Source organism: Leucopleurus acutus (assembly GCF_964270905.1).
Source record: "Leucopleurus acutus genome assembly, chromosome: 12".
Classification (NCBI taxonomy): Eukaryota; Metazoa; Chordata; class Mammalia; order Artiodactyla; family Delphinidae; genus Leucopleurus; species Leucopleurus acutus.
The window spans coordinates 46617537-46630473 of NC_139154.1; the positions used below are offsets into that span (position 1 = coordinate 46617537).

The window sequence follows — 12937 nt, forward strand, 5'->3', positions numbered from 1 at the left end:
TCCCCTCTGTGAAATGGGATGGAGGGAGAGTTTCATGGTGCTGTCCATGTCGGCTGGGCATGACGCCGATTGAAGATATCGTGGGTTCCCCACTTTCTGTCAGTTGAGCCTGCGCTGCTAGAGCCGGTTGGGAAATTTAGTGTGCCCTCTGGTGGTTGTTCCTGGAATAGCATCTCACTGACAAGCTCCCTGGTGGTCTCAGGTGGAGGTGGGTGGGTACCACTGAGTCGCACCTAACTAAGCCAACGCCCGTGCCTTTCCTTTTTCCCCTCCTTCCTCTCTCCCCTTCTCTTCTGCTTTCTCCAACTCTGTCGGCCTCCCTCTCTTCTTATCTCATCTGTCGTTCCTTCCAAAGCCTTGGGGGCATGGAGACACTCGTGGTCTGCGCCTCCCCAGGCCCATGGTGCTCAGGGCATCTATCCTTCCCACAGAGGCACATCAGGCCTATCCCTAGGATGTCCAGAAAAAGAACTTTATCCCTCCTCCCACAATCTTCCTCCACTGTGGGCTTCCTTACCCCCATTTAACTTCTGACAGCCTCAACACCTCCCCTGTGACCTAGTGCAGCCCACGTCAAATTCCTGCTTGTCCTACTGGGACCGTTTGCGTGAGGGAAGCACAGAAGGCCTGCACAAAGCGACGCCCAGCTGTGCATTCCATCCCTCACCCGTGGGCTGTGTGTTTCCACAGCCGGTCCCCCTCCCCGCTCCAAGCACCAGAGAAGGAGAAGGAGAACCCTGCAGAGCTGGCTGAGAGGTGCCTTCGGGAACTGCTGGGCCGGGCTGCCTTTGGCAACATCAAAAACGCCATCAAGCCTGTTCTCGTGTGAGTGTTCCCCTTCCCCACCCACCCGCCTTCAGCTTTGAACAGTTTCAGGTCCGGCATCTCCTTGCTGACTGGGGAGGAGGGAAGGAGGTGTTATAGTTGTGGTGCTTCGGCCAAGTGGGTCCCTTCTCTGTGCCCATGTTCCCCGCACTGTGGCATCAAAAGCTACCACATGGTGGGTTTCCCTGGTGGCGCAGTGGTTGAGAGTCCGCCTGCCAATGCAGGGGACACGGGTTCGTGCCCCGGTGCGGGAAGATCCCACATGCCGCGGAGCGGCTGGGCCCGTGAGCCATGGCCGCTGAGCTTGCGCGTCCGGAGCCTGTGCTCCGCAACGGGAGAGGCCACAACAGTGACAGGCCCGCGTACCGCAAAAAAAAAAAAAAAAAAAAATGCTACCACGTGGTGACCGAGCACAGTTTTGGGGAGAGGAGTTGGGAGGAGGAAGGTGCCCGGCTTCATTCCTGAGCCCACAGCTACGGAACCCTGTTCATTGACTTCTCGTACTTCCCTTCTCTCACCTACACCTGAAAGCCCTTGCTACTTACCTGGGAGCTTCGAGAGGGTCTGGGTCTCTCGGGGGGTGACTTTCTCCCACCAAGCTTCTCCCTCCTAACATCACTTGCGTTTCATAGTTACTCTCCGTATTTTCTCCCTCACAGCCATCTGGATAACCATTCTCTTTGGGAACCCAAGGTGTTCGCCATCCGTTGCTTTAAAATCATCATGTACTCAATTCAGGTACGGCGGCTCCCCTGGTCCAGCCTGTCCCTCTGGCCAAGGTGGCGCCTCTCGGAGCGGAATGGTGCACGCCTGGAGAAAACCAGCTGTCCTCTGTGACTTCTCCTAAGCCCCTAGTTGTCTAAACCCGCGCTGCTTAACCTAGTCGTGGAGAAGGACTAGTTTAATTTCCAATATGTCACAGACCCATACTTTATAAAACACAAAAAGAATTGTTAGAAAAAACAAACGACAACCTCATGCAAAATACAAGCCCACAGACCGTAATTGGCTGCCATGGCTTCTGTCAAATTGCTTACTCAACACTTACTCTCAATTTCCATACTTAGCTCAATGTAAATGGGCATCAGACAGATCTTGAACTGGCACCAGACCACAGGCCACACTTTGAGCACCACTGGACTAAACCACCTGGCCTCTTGTGGCCCTAATAAGATCTGGGATCTGGGGAAACTGAAAAGGAAGACAGTATCTTAAAATTGACTTTTGACCCATTTGAAGTGAAAGGGCCCAGGAAAAAATGTGGAAATCCAGGTCTTCATTGGGATTTGACTCAGCTCCTTATTGGACCGAGGAGGGGGAGGGGCTCAGGAAAAGGACTGGGGTATCCGGGTGCCACCTCTAGTGCCTGCTAGCCTTGGGACCTCCCTTTTGTCCACCCAGCTTTGGGTCCTCGTCGAGGGCTGCCCTGGCTCAGAGGCCATATGGGGGCTGCTATCTGGGGACCAGCACCTCTCCCTCCCCCCCAGCCGCAGCACTCCCACCTGGTTATCCAGCAGCTCCTGAGCCACCTGGATGCCAACAGCCGCAGTGCGGCCACGGTGCGGGCAGGCATCGTGGAGGTCCTGTCGGAAGCTGCTGTCATCGCTGCCACGGGCTCTGTGGGTAAGGGGGATCCCGAGTGGAGTGGAGCCTGGGGACCCCCCCCAAGGACAAGGAACTGCCCTTAACCGTAGGCTGCCTCCCCTTCCAGAAGAGGGCAAGGCACGATAGGGAGGTGTCAGAGCCGGCTTTCCTCAGGAGGAGAAATCCGCCGGGGAAGGTAGTGGGCAGAGGAAGCCCCTGGTTGGAAGGGGGCCTGGGCTTGCCCGATAATGCAGGGCAGGGGAGAATAAGGGAGGAGTGCCAGCCCCGGATTTCAGGTCTCCCACCCCGCTGCGCTCAGGGCCCACGGTGCTGGAGATGTTCAACACTCTGCTGAGGCAGCTGCGGCTCAGCATCGACTACGCTTTGACCGGGAGCTACGATGGGGCCATAAGCCTTGGCACCAAGATCATCAAGGAGCACGAAGAGCGCATGTTCCAGGAGGCGGTCATCAAGACCATAGGTGGGCCCGGGGAGGGGCGGGGCCCGGGGCCGGAACCGCGGAGGGAGGGGCAGGCAGGTGGGCAGGAAGGTGGGCAGGCTCCAGGCAGGCGGGCGGGAAGGCGGGGCCCCTTCCGCGAGGATGTTAGTCCAGGGGAGTGTAAGATTGTCATCCACTTAAATCGTGTTATTCACGGACACTGGGGGAAATGGAGTCAGCCCATGGCGCACACAGCTCACAGAGTGGCCTGGGCCAGGCCCGAGTTAGATCACAGCACAGTCTCCCTGGGTTTCTCAGCCTGAAGTTCAGATCAGAGGCTGAGACAGGCGAACTCTTCCCGCACCCCAGTCCCCATTAGGGCCGCCTGATGCTTCCACGTTTGAGCGATTGGAGGGGAGGTGGGAGAAAGAAAGAGAAAAGGAAGGAAAGAGGACAGGGAGAAGGCCATGGATATGCACGTGGATGTGGAAGGGGAGAACCATAAAGCCACCGTGTGCATGTAAGGGCTTATCACTTTCAGAGCCCTCTGGTCCTAGCGCCACTGGAACTTCGCCATCCCAGAGACCTTAACCGCAGCCTCCGGAATAACAAGTGAAGGAACGGGAGCCTGGAAGAGTCCTCTGCCGTCATCTAGGTGTCTCCCTCTGGGTCTTAATCGTCTCCCTAGAGAAGCAGCCCGCACTCTTCACAGTAGTTTGTTCAGCTGAAAGTTTGAGCAGAGACTCCAGCAGCTGCCGGCCTCAAACCCTCTCTTCTGTCTTTTTCCTGAAGGCTCCTTTGCCAGCACATTGCCTACTTACCAGCGCTCCGAGGTGATCCTCTTCATCATGAGCAAGGTTCCACTGCCTTCCCTGCATCATCCCATGGAGATGGGGAGGACCGGGTGAGTCTGCCATGCCTTCCTCCCCCTTCCTCTCCCAGCCTCAATTCCACCTGACTCCCCGTCCCACGTTTTTGGGCTCTCTCCCTTCTCCACCTCAACTTTCCTGGTTCTGTCCTTACTTGTCTTCTCTCATTCTACTCTCAAATCCCTCAGCAGCCTTTAGTGGGCCTTTGGATCCTACAGTTCCTCAGGCTGTCCCACCAATAACAACCTCCCACCTTGGGGGGAGCCATTAGTTCCCTGGTCTGGAAGTCACTGTCCTGGGTAACCCAACAAGATAAGCCTCATGGAGAATCTAATCAGGAGAAAGAACTGGGCAGGCAAGTGTGGGGTCTTTGCCTGTATCACCATCTTGGTGATCATCCGTGTCTCTGGTCTATAGGGAGAACAGGAACCGGCTGACCCAGATTATGCTGCTGAAATCCCTCCTTCAGGTGAGCCTCTCCTGTCCCCATTCCTGCTCTGCCTCTGTAGGAGGCAGCTCCTTCCAAGGAAACAAGACAAGGCTACTACATACAGTTGTGCAGGTTGCACACTGCACAAACATGCCCGGCCAAAGGGGTGAGTAGGGGGCTGAAATCCAACCTGTGTTCCACTCACTAGCCAGGCTGGGTGCCCACGGGGCTGGGTCTTCCAGAGCAGGCAGGATGCCTGTTTCTAACTTTCACAAAGGTACCTTCTCAGCTACTGATGGCCTTGTCACTCAAACATTATCTCTGTATTGAGGTGGACTCTATTGGTTCCTGCCCTTTTTCCCTCCAAGTATCTCCCCAGGTCCCTTCCACCTGTTTCTCCCTTGGTACTTATGACCACCTCAGTCCCCCAGCCACTATCTTTCCCTTTATCCATTTAAAAAAAAATAATAACCATAATTCTTTTATCTAACTTAATTTTTTTTTTTTAATATTTTTGGCCATGCCACGCGGCTTGCAGGATCTTATTTCCCTGACTAGGGATCGAACCCAGGCCCCGACAGTGAAAGTGCCGAGCCCTAACCACTGGACCACCAGGGAATTCCCCCCTTTATCAATTTTTTTAAAGTTGTCTTCTTTCCTTCTTTGCAGCCATCACTGGAGGCTAGATTTATTGTTCTCAAATGCTGTTCCTGTGACCAACTTGTTTAACATGTAGATTCCCTAGAGATTTTGAGCCATTAGTCTGAGGTCCTGGAATCTGTATTTGTAACAAGCTCCCCAAGGCACAACCCTGGCCTAAACTCTGGACATCTCAGAACTAGATTATTCTCATAGTTGCTCCCTCCTCCTCACCTATCATAAATACAACCAAGAAGAATTTTCTAGAAATGTTGTTCTTCACGTGTTGCTCCTTGTTAAAGAGTAAATCTCAGTTTCTAATTGATGTGCATCCAGATTTCAAACTTCTCAGACTGAAATTGGAAGGTCCTCAGTCCCCTTTCCCTCCGTAGACCCCCCATGTGACCCCTCGACCCGTCTCTGTTCTAACCCTGCCGCTCTGCACAGCCCCCTCACTCCCGCTCACGCCCTCCCTCCCCTCTCTCCAGCCCACACCTTTCATGTCACACTATTTTTATAAAGGTTTTTTGTGCTGACACTGCCCACATCTGGTACCTCCTTTGTCTATGTACTCCTGCCATTTCTTTGCTGAGTTTACCGTCATTAATTTGTACCCTGCGTCTTACCAAGGTGACAGTTTGGGGCACACTCAAATACATCCCCCTTCAGTGAGCATTGACGTTTACTACCGATGCCACCAGGCTTTACCAGAGCCTCAAGGGCCTGCTGAATCATCAAAGGCATTGTTTTACAATATGGACTTAACAGTAAATCTGGTTTGTTGCTTTTAACTACTTTGACACCATCATGGGTGAGGTGTCTCTGTACGCCTGCTGGCTTTAATCCGAAGACCCTCATTATGGCCGTGCTAGGAGTGATGTAAGCAAATGCTGTGTGTGCTCTTGGCTGTTGCCACGTCCGTGGGTTCTAATTCCTCAGCCCAGCTGTAAGTTCTTCCGCTGTCTCTCCTTCTTTGTGACTGTTCGTGCTTCTAATGAAGCGTGTTCATGGTCAGTGTCCGCCGTTTGTGCCCTAATGGGCTGAAACATTAGGTTCGGAGGCTCCCTGGCTTCTGCTCTCTTCTGGGGCTCATCCTTTGCTTGCTTTTAGTAACTTAATGTCCCTGCATGCTGTCCCCATCCACTTAGCTAAGCTGAGCTGGGCGGGTTGCCTAGGTAGATGTTGGAGGGTTCCCAAAAGCTGCCTGAGGTGGAGGACGGGGAAACTGGCCTGGGAGATGTTTCGAGAGGATGGATGCTTCAGACCCAAATTCTGCCGACTGCCCCTCAGTCTCCTCACTGCTGCCAGGAGGGCCGGCGTTCATAAGCACGTGATCCTGGGCTCCCTTGCAGGTATCCACCGGCTTCCAGTGCAACAACATGATGTCAGCTCTGCCCAGCAACTTCCTTGACCGCCTTCTCTCCACCGCCCTCATGGAGGACGCAGAGATCCGTCTCTTCGTTCTAGAGATTCTCATCAGTTTCATTGATCGTCATGGCAACCGTCACAAGTTCTCCACCATCAGGTGAACTTGGGGTCTTCCCTCTATTTGGTGTGTGATGGGGGAGGAGACTCCCATTAGGACCTCACACTCAGGTGGGAAGACGATTCAGATCTTCAGTGGGACCCCCCCCCCCCCAGGGAGCTAATCACGGACATGGACCCTGGGGTCCTACAAGGGAAGGAGAGACTGAAGGGGCATTTGTGCCTGGTGGAGCAAGGGAGGGAGATTTGGGAGGTAAAGAGCTGGTACCCACGGGAGCTCTTAGGTGGGGAGGAAAGAAGGGGATGCAGGGTTATCAGTTGAGACTGGGGGGCTGAAAGGGAGGAAGGAAAGGGAGTAATAGGGTAATCTGGATCAGTATTTAAGAAAAAAGAGACAGGAGCTTGAGAACTTGGGAGAAAGTGGAGATCAGGCTAAGAACCAGGGCAGGAGGACACAGGGAGGCATTGGTACAACTAACAACACTGGGATAGAGCCCAGCGATACCATGTGAGCTCTGCTGGCCTCGCGCAAGGGCTGACTGAGGTGGCCCCTCACGTCCCCTCCCAGTACCCTCAGCGACATCTCTGTCCTGAAGCTGAAAGTGGACAAGTGCTCCCGGCAGGACACCATCTTCATGAAGAAGGTTAGCAAGCGTGACCTCAAGACACAGTGAACCCCGGGTGGGTCAGGCCCTGCGGACCCCAGTCTTCCAGCCCCCAAGTCGCCACTGGCCATGCCCCTAGAACCCACTTCCTCCTCTTTGACTATGCTTAGTCCGGATGACCAGCCGACCCCTCTAGGGGATCAAGCCCCCAGGTCATACTTATCACCGAGCCAGAGTGAGGAGCATCCCTTGACTATGTTCTAAAACTGGACTTGGGCAGCAGCTTTTGTTGCTGATTTCACTGGGCCCACCTTCCCTAAGCACGTACTCCTGCACTGCCCAATTCCACTGGGGTCTGCTTTAAAGGCATCCTGTCCCTGAGGGCGGAGGTGGGGTACACACAGCTGCGTCGCCCCCTTCAGACTGCTCTTCCCATCCTCCTTGCCCCTCCTGTCCCCACCCTGCCCGCCGTGGCCTTGCCTCCACCCTTGTCCCTGTCTCCAGCACTCCCAGCAGCTCTACAGACACATCTACCTGAGCTGTAAGGAGGAAACGAACATACAGAAGCACTACGAGGCGCTCTACGGCCTGCTGGCGCTCATCAGCATTGAGCTGGCCAACGAGGAGGTGGTGGTAGACCTCATCCGCCTGGTGCTGGCTGTCCAGGTGGGGCCCCCTGTGGGCGGGACATAGGGGTTGGGATCGGGGGAAGGCACCTGTTCTGGCCAAGCACTAGTGAGAGAGCCACGTAGCCACTGCTTAACACCTGTTCTGGAGCCCAGGAATATTGCACCCTTGGTTGGCCATTCCTCCATGAAGACCACAAACCATGGTCCTATTTGGGGAACCACCAAACGATGCTGAATTCATGGCTTTGGCCCATCCTCAGAGTAAAGGAGACCCAGGAAACAGGGTCTTTCAAAAATATTCCTTCACCCTAGTATTCTGGGTCTCTTGCAAGGTCTGAATGAGACTCCAAGGATTGCCAAGAGGGTACCCATAAGCCCGGAGTGATCTCCATACAAACTCATTTGTCTAAAGATTACCTAGTTCCCAAACCTGGCTGTGCTTCAGAATTGCCTTAAACACTTATTAAAAATATATAGGGCTTCCCTGGTGGTGCAGTGGTTGAGAGTCCGCCTGCCGACGCAGGGGACACGGGTTTGTGTCCCGGTCCGGGAAGATCCCGCATGCCGCAGAGCGGCTGGGCCCATGAGCCACGGCCGCTGAGCCTGCACGTCCAGAGCCTGTGCTCTGCAACGGGAGAGGCCACAGCAGTGAGAGGCCCGCGTACCGCAAAACATAAAAATAAAAATAAAAAAATAAATAAAAATATATAATCCCAGTTCTGTCCCCAAGCTTGGGGATCTGGAGATTCAACAAGCTCCCCTCGTGACTCTCAGGCAGCCAGCGTGGCACTAGATAGGGCTTTAGACTTTCATGGTCTGCCTGGGTGGAAGTCCACTGCTCAGAATGCTGGGAATTGGGGCGGGTCCTTCAGACCTCAAAGGCCAGGGTCAGCAGGGCCCCGAGGCTAGGTGGGCATCGTATCCTGAATGGTGGCGAGCCTGGAATTGTGTGGTGGAGACTCTTCAGCTACCTGCTTGATGGCGCTAAGTCCTGCAAGGCCGACCCAGATGCTCCGATCGTCCTCATCCTAGAATCTGAGATTCCTTTGTGTCCCAATCCCCTAGTGACTCACACAGCTTTGTCAGTTTAACATGTGAACCCAGCTTAGCAAGGCAATCCAGTCCTCCAGGAATCATCCAGGGTCTGTGGTGAAGGTGACGGCCTCCTGGAGGTAGGATTCATGAGGGTTTGGACGGTCCAGCTCCCTACAGCGGGAACTGCAGAGCGGGGCCCTGAGGGCGTCGCCTCTCCACTCAAGGATACGAGTCTCCAGCTCACGGATTGTTCTAAGAACCATTTGCTTCAGCTTTAATGAGGGCGACCCCTGTTCCCCACGAAGTTATGGGGAAAATGCTGGAAAAGGCTTTGTCTTGAGTAGTGGGGCCACGTCTAAAGGAGGTTGGTAGAGGGTGGCTGGAGGGTGGGGCACCAGCATAGTTTGTTCCCTCTGTGTTGCCGCAGGACGTGGCCCAGGTCAATGAAGAGAACTTGCCTGTTTACAACCGCTGTGCCCTCTACGCGCTGGGTGCCGCCTACCTGAACCTCATCAGCCAACTCACGACAGTGCCTGCCTTCTGCCAGCACATCCGTGAGGTTGGTGTCCTCATGACCCTGAGAGCTCAGGAGGCCCTTGACTTGGGGTTTCCCCAGAACAACTTTTGCTTAATTGCATGAGCCCTGTGCTTAGTCTAGGCATGAGAACTAATGATGAGAGATTCTCAGCGGTAGTGACTCCTCCTGTACGACATGACATAGCAGGGCAGGGTCAGGCACAGGCAGTATCCTGTACCCCTTCCCAACCTGCTACCTGCCCTCCTCTACTTCCGGCCCCTCTATACTCCCCCCACTCCCGGAAGCGCACATACCCACATCTCTCAGGTCATCTGGGACTAAAGCTACTTTAAGGAAAGTTTTTGTTATGAAAATTTTCAAATATCACGAAAGCAATATGAGTAGGGCAGTGAACATCTGCACAGCTGTCACACGAACTAAACAGTTATGAAGATTCGTCCACATTTGCTTCATCTGTCTCCTTTTCTTTTTCTTTGCTGAAATGTGTTCAGACAAACCTTGACTATCATGTCGTTTCACCTCTGCATATATCAGTGTGTGTCCAAAAAATTATGGACACCTTTCTACCTAATTGCTATGCTATTTACATGCCTAATTAAATTATCGGTTATGCCTTGGTATTACCTTATACCCAGTCTATAATCAAATGTTCTCAGTTGTTGCAAAAAGGCATTTTAAGACATACTGAACTATGTATAGGTAGAATGATATAATACGTAGGATTAACTTTAAAATACACTAGCAAAACAAAATAAAACTAAACAAGAAAGCTCAGGTCTCAGCTGGCCTGGGCTGGCTGTGGGCATGGAGGAAGGTGCTGTATTGCTGTGCCAGAGACCACCCTGAATGAGGCAGGACCTTCCCAGCCTTGGGCTGATCCAGGAGGGCAGGAAAGGCGATGCCCCCACATCCTCTTCAGTAAAAATAGTAGCATCGTGGCTTCCTCACCTCCTGCACATACTTTCATGCCAAGCGTCCTCCCACTTCTCAGCATCTTAATAACTGTCAGCTTTCTTGTCAAAAATTTGCAAAGGATGCTGAGGGAAACTCACCATGTCACTCTCCATCAGGGTGTTTTTGCAGTGCACCTGGGTTTGGGGGAACAGTGGGACCTATGCTCCCTTTTTTGCATTTAAACAGAAAACAGGAATAGGACACAGGAGCAAGAAACTGAACTCTCTTGGGAGCTAAGTCCCCCGCCTTTGGAGGACACTTAATGCATGTGTGTCACTGGAGACAGCCTGAGCAGTCCTCCTGGGCTTCACAGGCTGCCCTGAGGTCCCTGTTGGTCTGAGTTTCTCCCTCAGAAGCCCAGCCATGGGTGCTCTTCCAGGGGGTTCGTGGGAGGGAGGAAGTGCTCAGGGGAGTGGGAACTCTTTCACTGGCCTGTTTGGATTTCCCTCTCCCTGCTGAACCCAGCTTTTCTCACGATTCCTCCCAAACCTCAGGTGATAGAGAGCAGGAAGAAAGAGGCTCCGTACATGCTCCCTGAGGACGTGTTTGTGGAGAGGCCCAGGTGAGAACACTGAGGACGTGCTCAAGGACAACCCAAGCAGCTGAGCAAGGAAGTGGATGGTCTGAGGCCAGGGACTTGGGCTTCTATGGGCTCAAGGGCAGCAAGTGGACCTTATGCCTATGACCCAGAAGTCCTGGGTCAAGTGTGATCCCCTCACCTGACCATAATTCATGCCTTGAGCCATCTCAGTGTGTTGTACCGTAGAATACGGGCTGCATGCAGCCTCTGGGAACTTTGACCAAGCCCATGGGAACAAATCCTGGAGGAGTCCTTCCTGACAAGACAGTGCCGCCAATCCAAGTGGCCTTCTCAGCCTGCAGCGTGGGCCAACATCACCTCAGCATCAGAGGGACTCAAGGGAAAGATATTCTGAAAAAACCAAAATATCCCACAATAGAGGATGGCTTTATAAATGGTGGCCCATCCACCCCCTAGACAACTGGTAGCCCATCCAAAGTGTTTTTAAAGAATAGTTCATGTGAGATATTCACTGTATAATAGGTGAATAAAATAGATCCTAGAACAGGACAGTGGGGGCCGTGGGCATGTCTGTGTGTGTGCAAAAATGTGTGTGACTGAGGGACTCTGCACAAAATCTGAATGCGGAAAGTGGGACTGTAGGTGGCTTTTTATCCTTTTGCTCCTCTGTCACTTTTGTATAATGAGTGTTACTTTTTTTTTTCCAGCCTTGCTGCGTGGCTTGAGGGATCTCAGTTCCCCGACCAGGGATTGAGCCCAGGCCACGGCAGTAAAAGCCGGGAATCCTAACCACTAGGCCACCGGGGAACTGCCTTGAGGATTACTTTTAAAATAAGGAAGGTCAGGCTTTCCTGATGGTGCAGTGGTTGAGAGTCCGCCTGCCGATGCAGGGGACACGGGTTCGTGCCCCGGTCCGGGAAGATCCCACATGCCGCGGAGCGGCTGGGCCCGTAAGCCATGGCCGCTGAGCCTGCGCGTCCGGAGCCTGTGCTCTGCAACGGGAGAGGCCGCAACAGTGAGAGGCCCGCGTACCGCAAAAGAAAAAAAGAAAAAAAAAAACATAAGGAAGGTCATCAGGAAATCATTCTAGTCCCCCATGGTTCTCATCTGCCTCTTCCCTCCTTTGTCTCCCAGGCTGTCTCAAAACGTCGATGGAGTGGTGATTGAGCTTCTCTTCCGCCAGAGCAACATCAGTGAGGTCCTGGGGGGCAGTGGTTACAATGCAGACAGGCTCTGCCTGCCCTACATCCCTCAGCTGACAGGTAGGAGCCCTGCTTGAGGACTTCCGAGCCTGCCTCTGGCTTTTCTTGGCCAGGGCCTGAAAGGAAGGGACTTGTGAGTCCTTCGGTCACCTTCCATGGCACCTTAGATGTCACACAAGAGCTGAAAGACACTGGAAATCCATGGTGAGATCCTTGACTTTCCCACCCCTCCTCTTCAGTGCAGGGTCCTTGGGAGTAACTGGCCCACGGGATGGCCTGGCCTGTGCGTGGGAGAGACCCCACGGTGCCGGAAAGAGCACACATGGGCTGTGGAGTCTGAGACCCAGTTCTCTGTAGCTTACTTCCTGAAGAATCTTAGACGAGTCCCTTGGCATCCCTGAGTCTCAGTTGCCTTGACTGTAAAATAGGGATATTAGCAATACCTGCCTTAGAGGGTAGAGGCAGATGCCCGTAGTAGGAAATGCTACGCAAATGACAGCCGCTGGTGCTGTTAGCAGATGACCCTTGTGAAAGTTGAGATAGGCTTTCTGGTCATAAGCGGCTTCTTTGTGCTCATCAGGAATTTCAAAATCTTAGCCCTAAAAAGCAAAACTCACCGCCCTAAGATGGGCGGTGAAGGCCCGCAGCCCTCCATAAACTCCAGCTGTAGCCCCAGCGTATAAACTCCCTCTGAGCCCTCCAAGGACTGTGGACCAGGCAAAGGCAGGGGGGTTGGGAGATGGTGCTGGAGGCATGATCCCGGCTTGCTCTGCAGGGGCTGGGGACTCTAGCTTCTCTGTCCTCCTTTCCCAGATGAGGATCGCTTATCCAAGAGGAAGAGCATTGGAGAAACCATTTCCCTGCAGGTGGAGGTAGAATCGAGGAACAGCCCAGAGAAGGAGGAGGTGAGCGTCTCATTCTTGATCCACTGTCCTGGTGAAGCTCAGCGTCCTCCCGGGAGGGGCCTCTTCCTACCTCCTAGGTGGTCAGACACTCCACGATCTAGACTCCCTTAGCCACCCCACACATTTAAAGTTGCACAGAAAGTAAATTTCTCAAGTAAGTCCTGTTTTCTTACTGACTCTCATCATATGTATCCTAGACATTTCCATCTGGAAAACATTACCGAATCCCCCCCACCCCGTACACTCCCATGAGCATG

At 53.4% G+C, this 12937-nt stretch overlaps 1 protein-coding gene across 1 annotated transcript in view; it reads left to right on the plus strand.

The window, feature by feature from the left end:
* The window catches only part of EFR3B (EFR3 homolog B), a gene marked incomplete at its 3' end in the record, with an annotated part of 45808 nt that overhangs the window by 26668 nt on the left and 6203 nt on the right, over positions 1–12937 (plus strand). Inside the window, exons 5-17 of the mRNA XM_082852171.1 lie at positions 691–825; positions 1485–1563; positions 2313–2448; positions 2729–2890; positions 3641–3752; positions 4135–4186; positions 6139–6311; positions 6840–6915; positions 7381–7542; positions 8968–9099; positions 10527–10594; positions 11708–11835; positions 12589–12680. Coding sequence (XP_082708297.1) covers positions 691–825; positions 1485–1563; positions 2313–2448; positions 2729–2890; positions 3641–3752; positions 4135–4186; positions 6139–6311; positions 6840–6915; positions 7381–7542; positions 8968–9099; positions 10527–10594; positions 11708–11835; positions 12589–12680 — 1507 coding nt within the window. The remainder of the gene's footprint in view (positions 1–690; positions 826–1484; positions 1564–2312; positions 2449–2728; positions 2891–3640; positions 3753–4134; positions 4187–6138; positions 6312–6839; positions 6916–7380; positions 7543–8967; positions 9100–10526; positions 10595–11707; positions 11836–12588; positions 12681–12937) is intronic.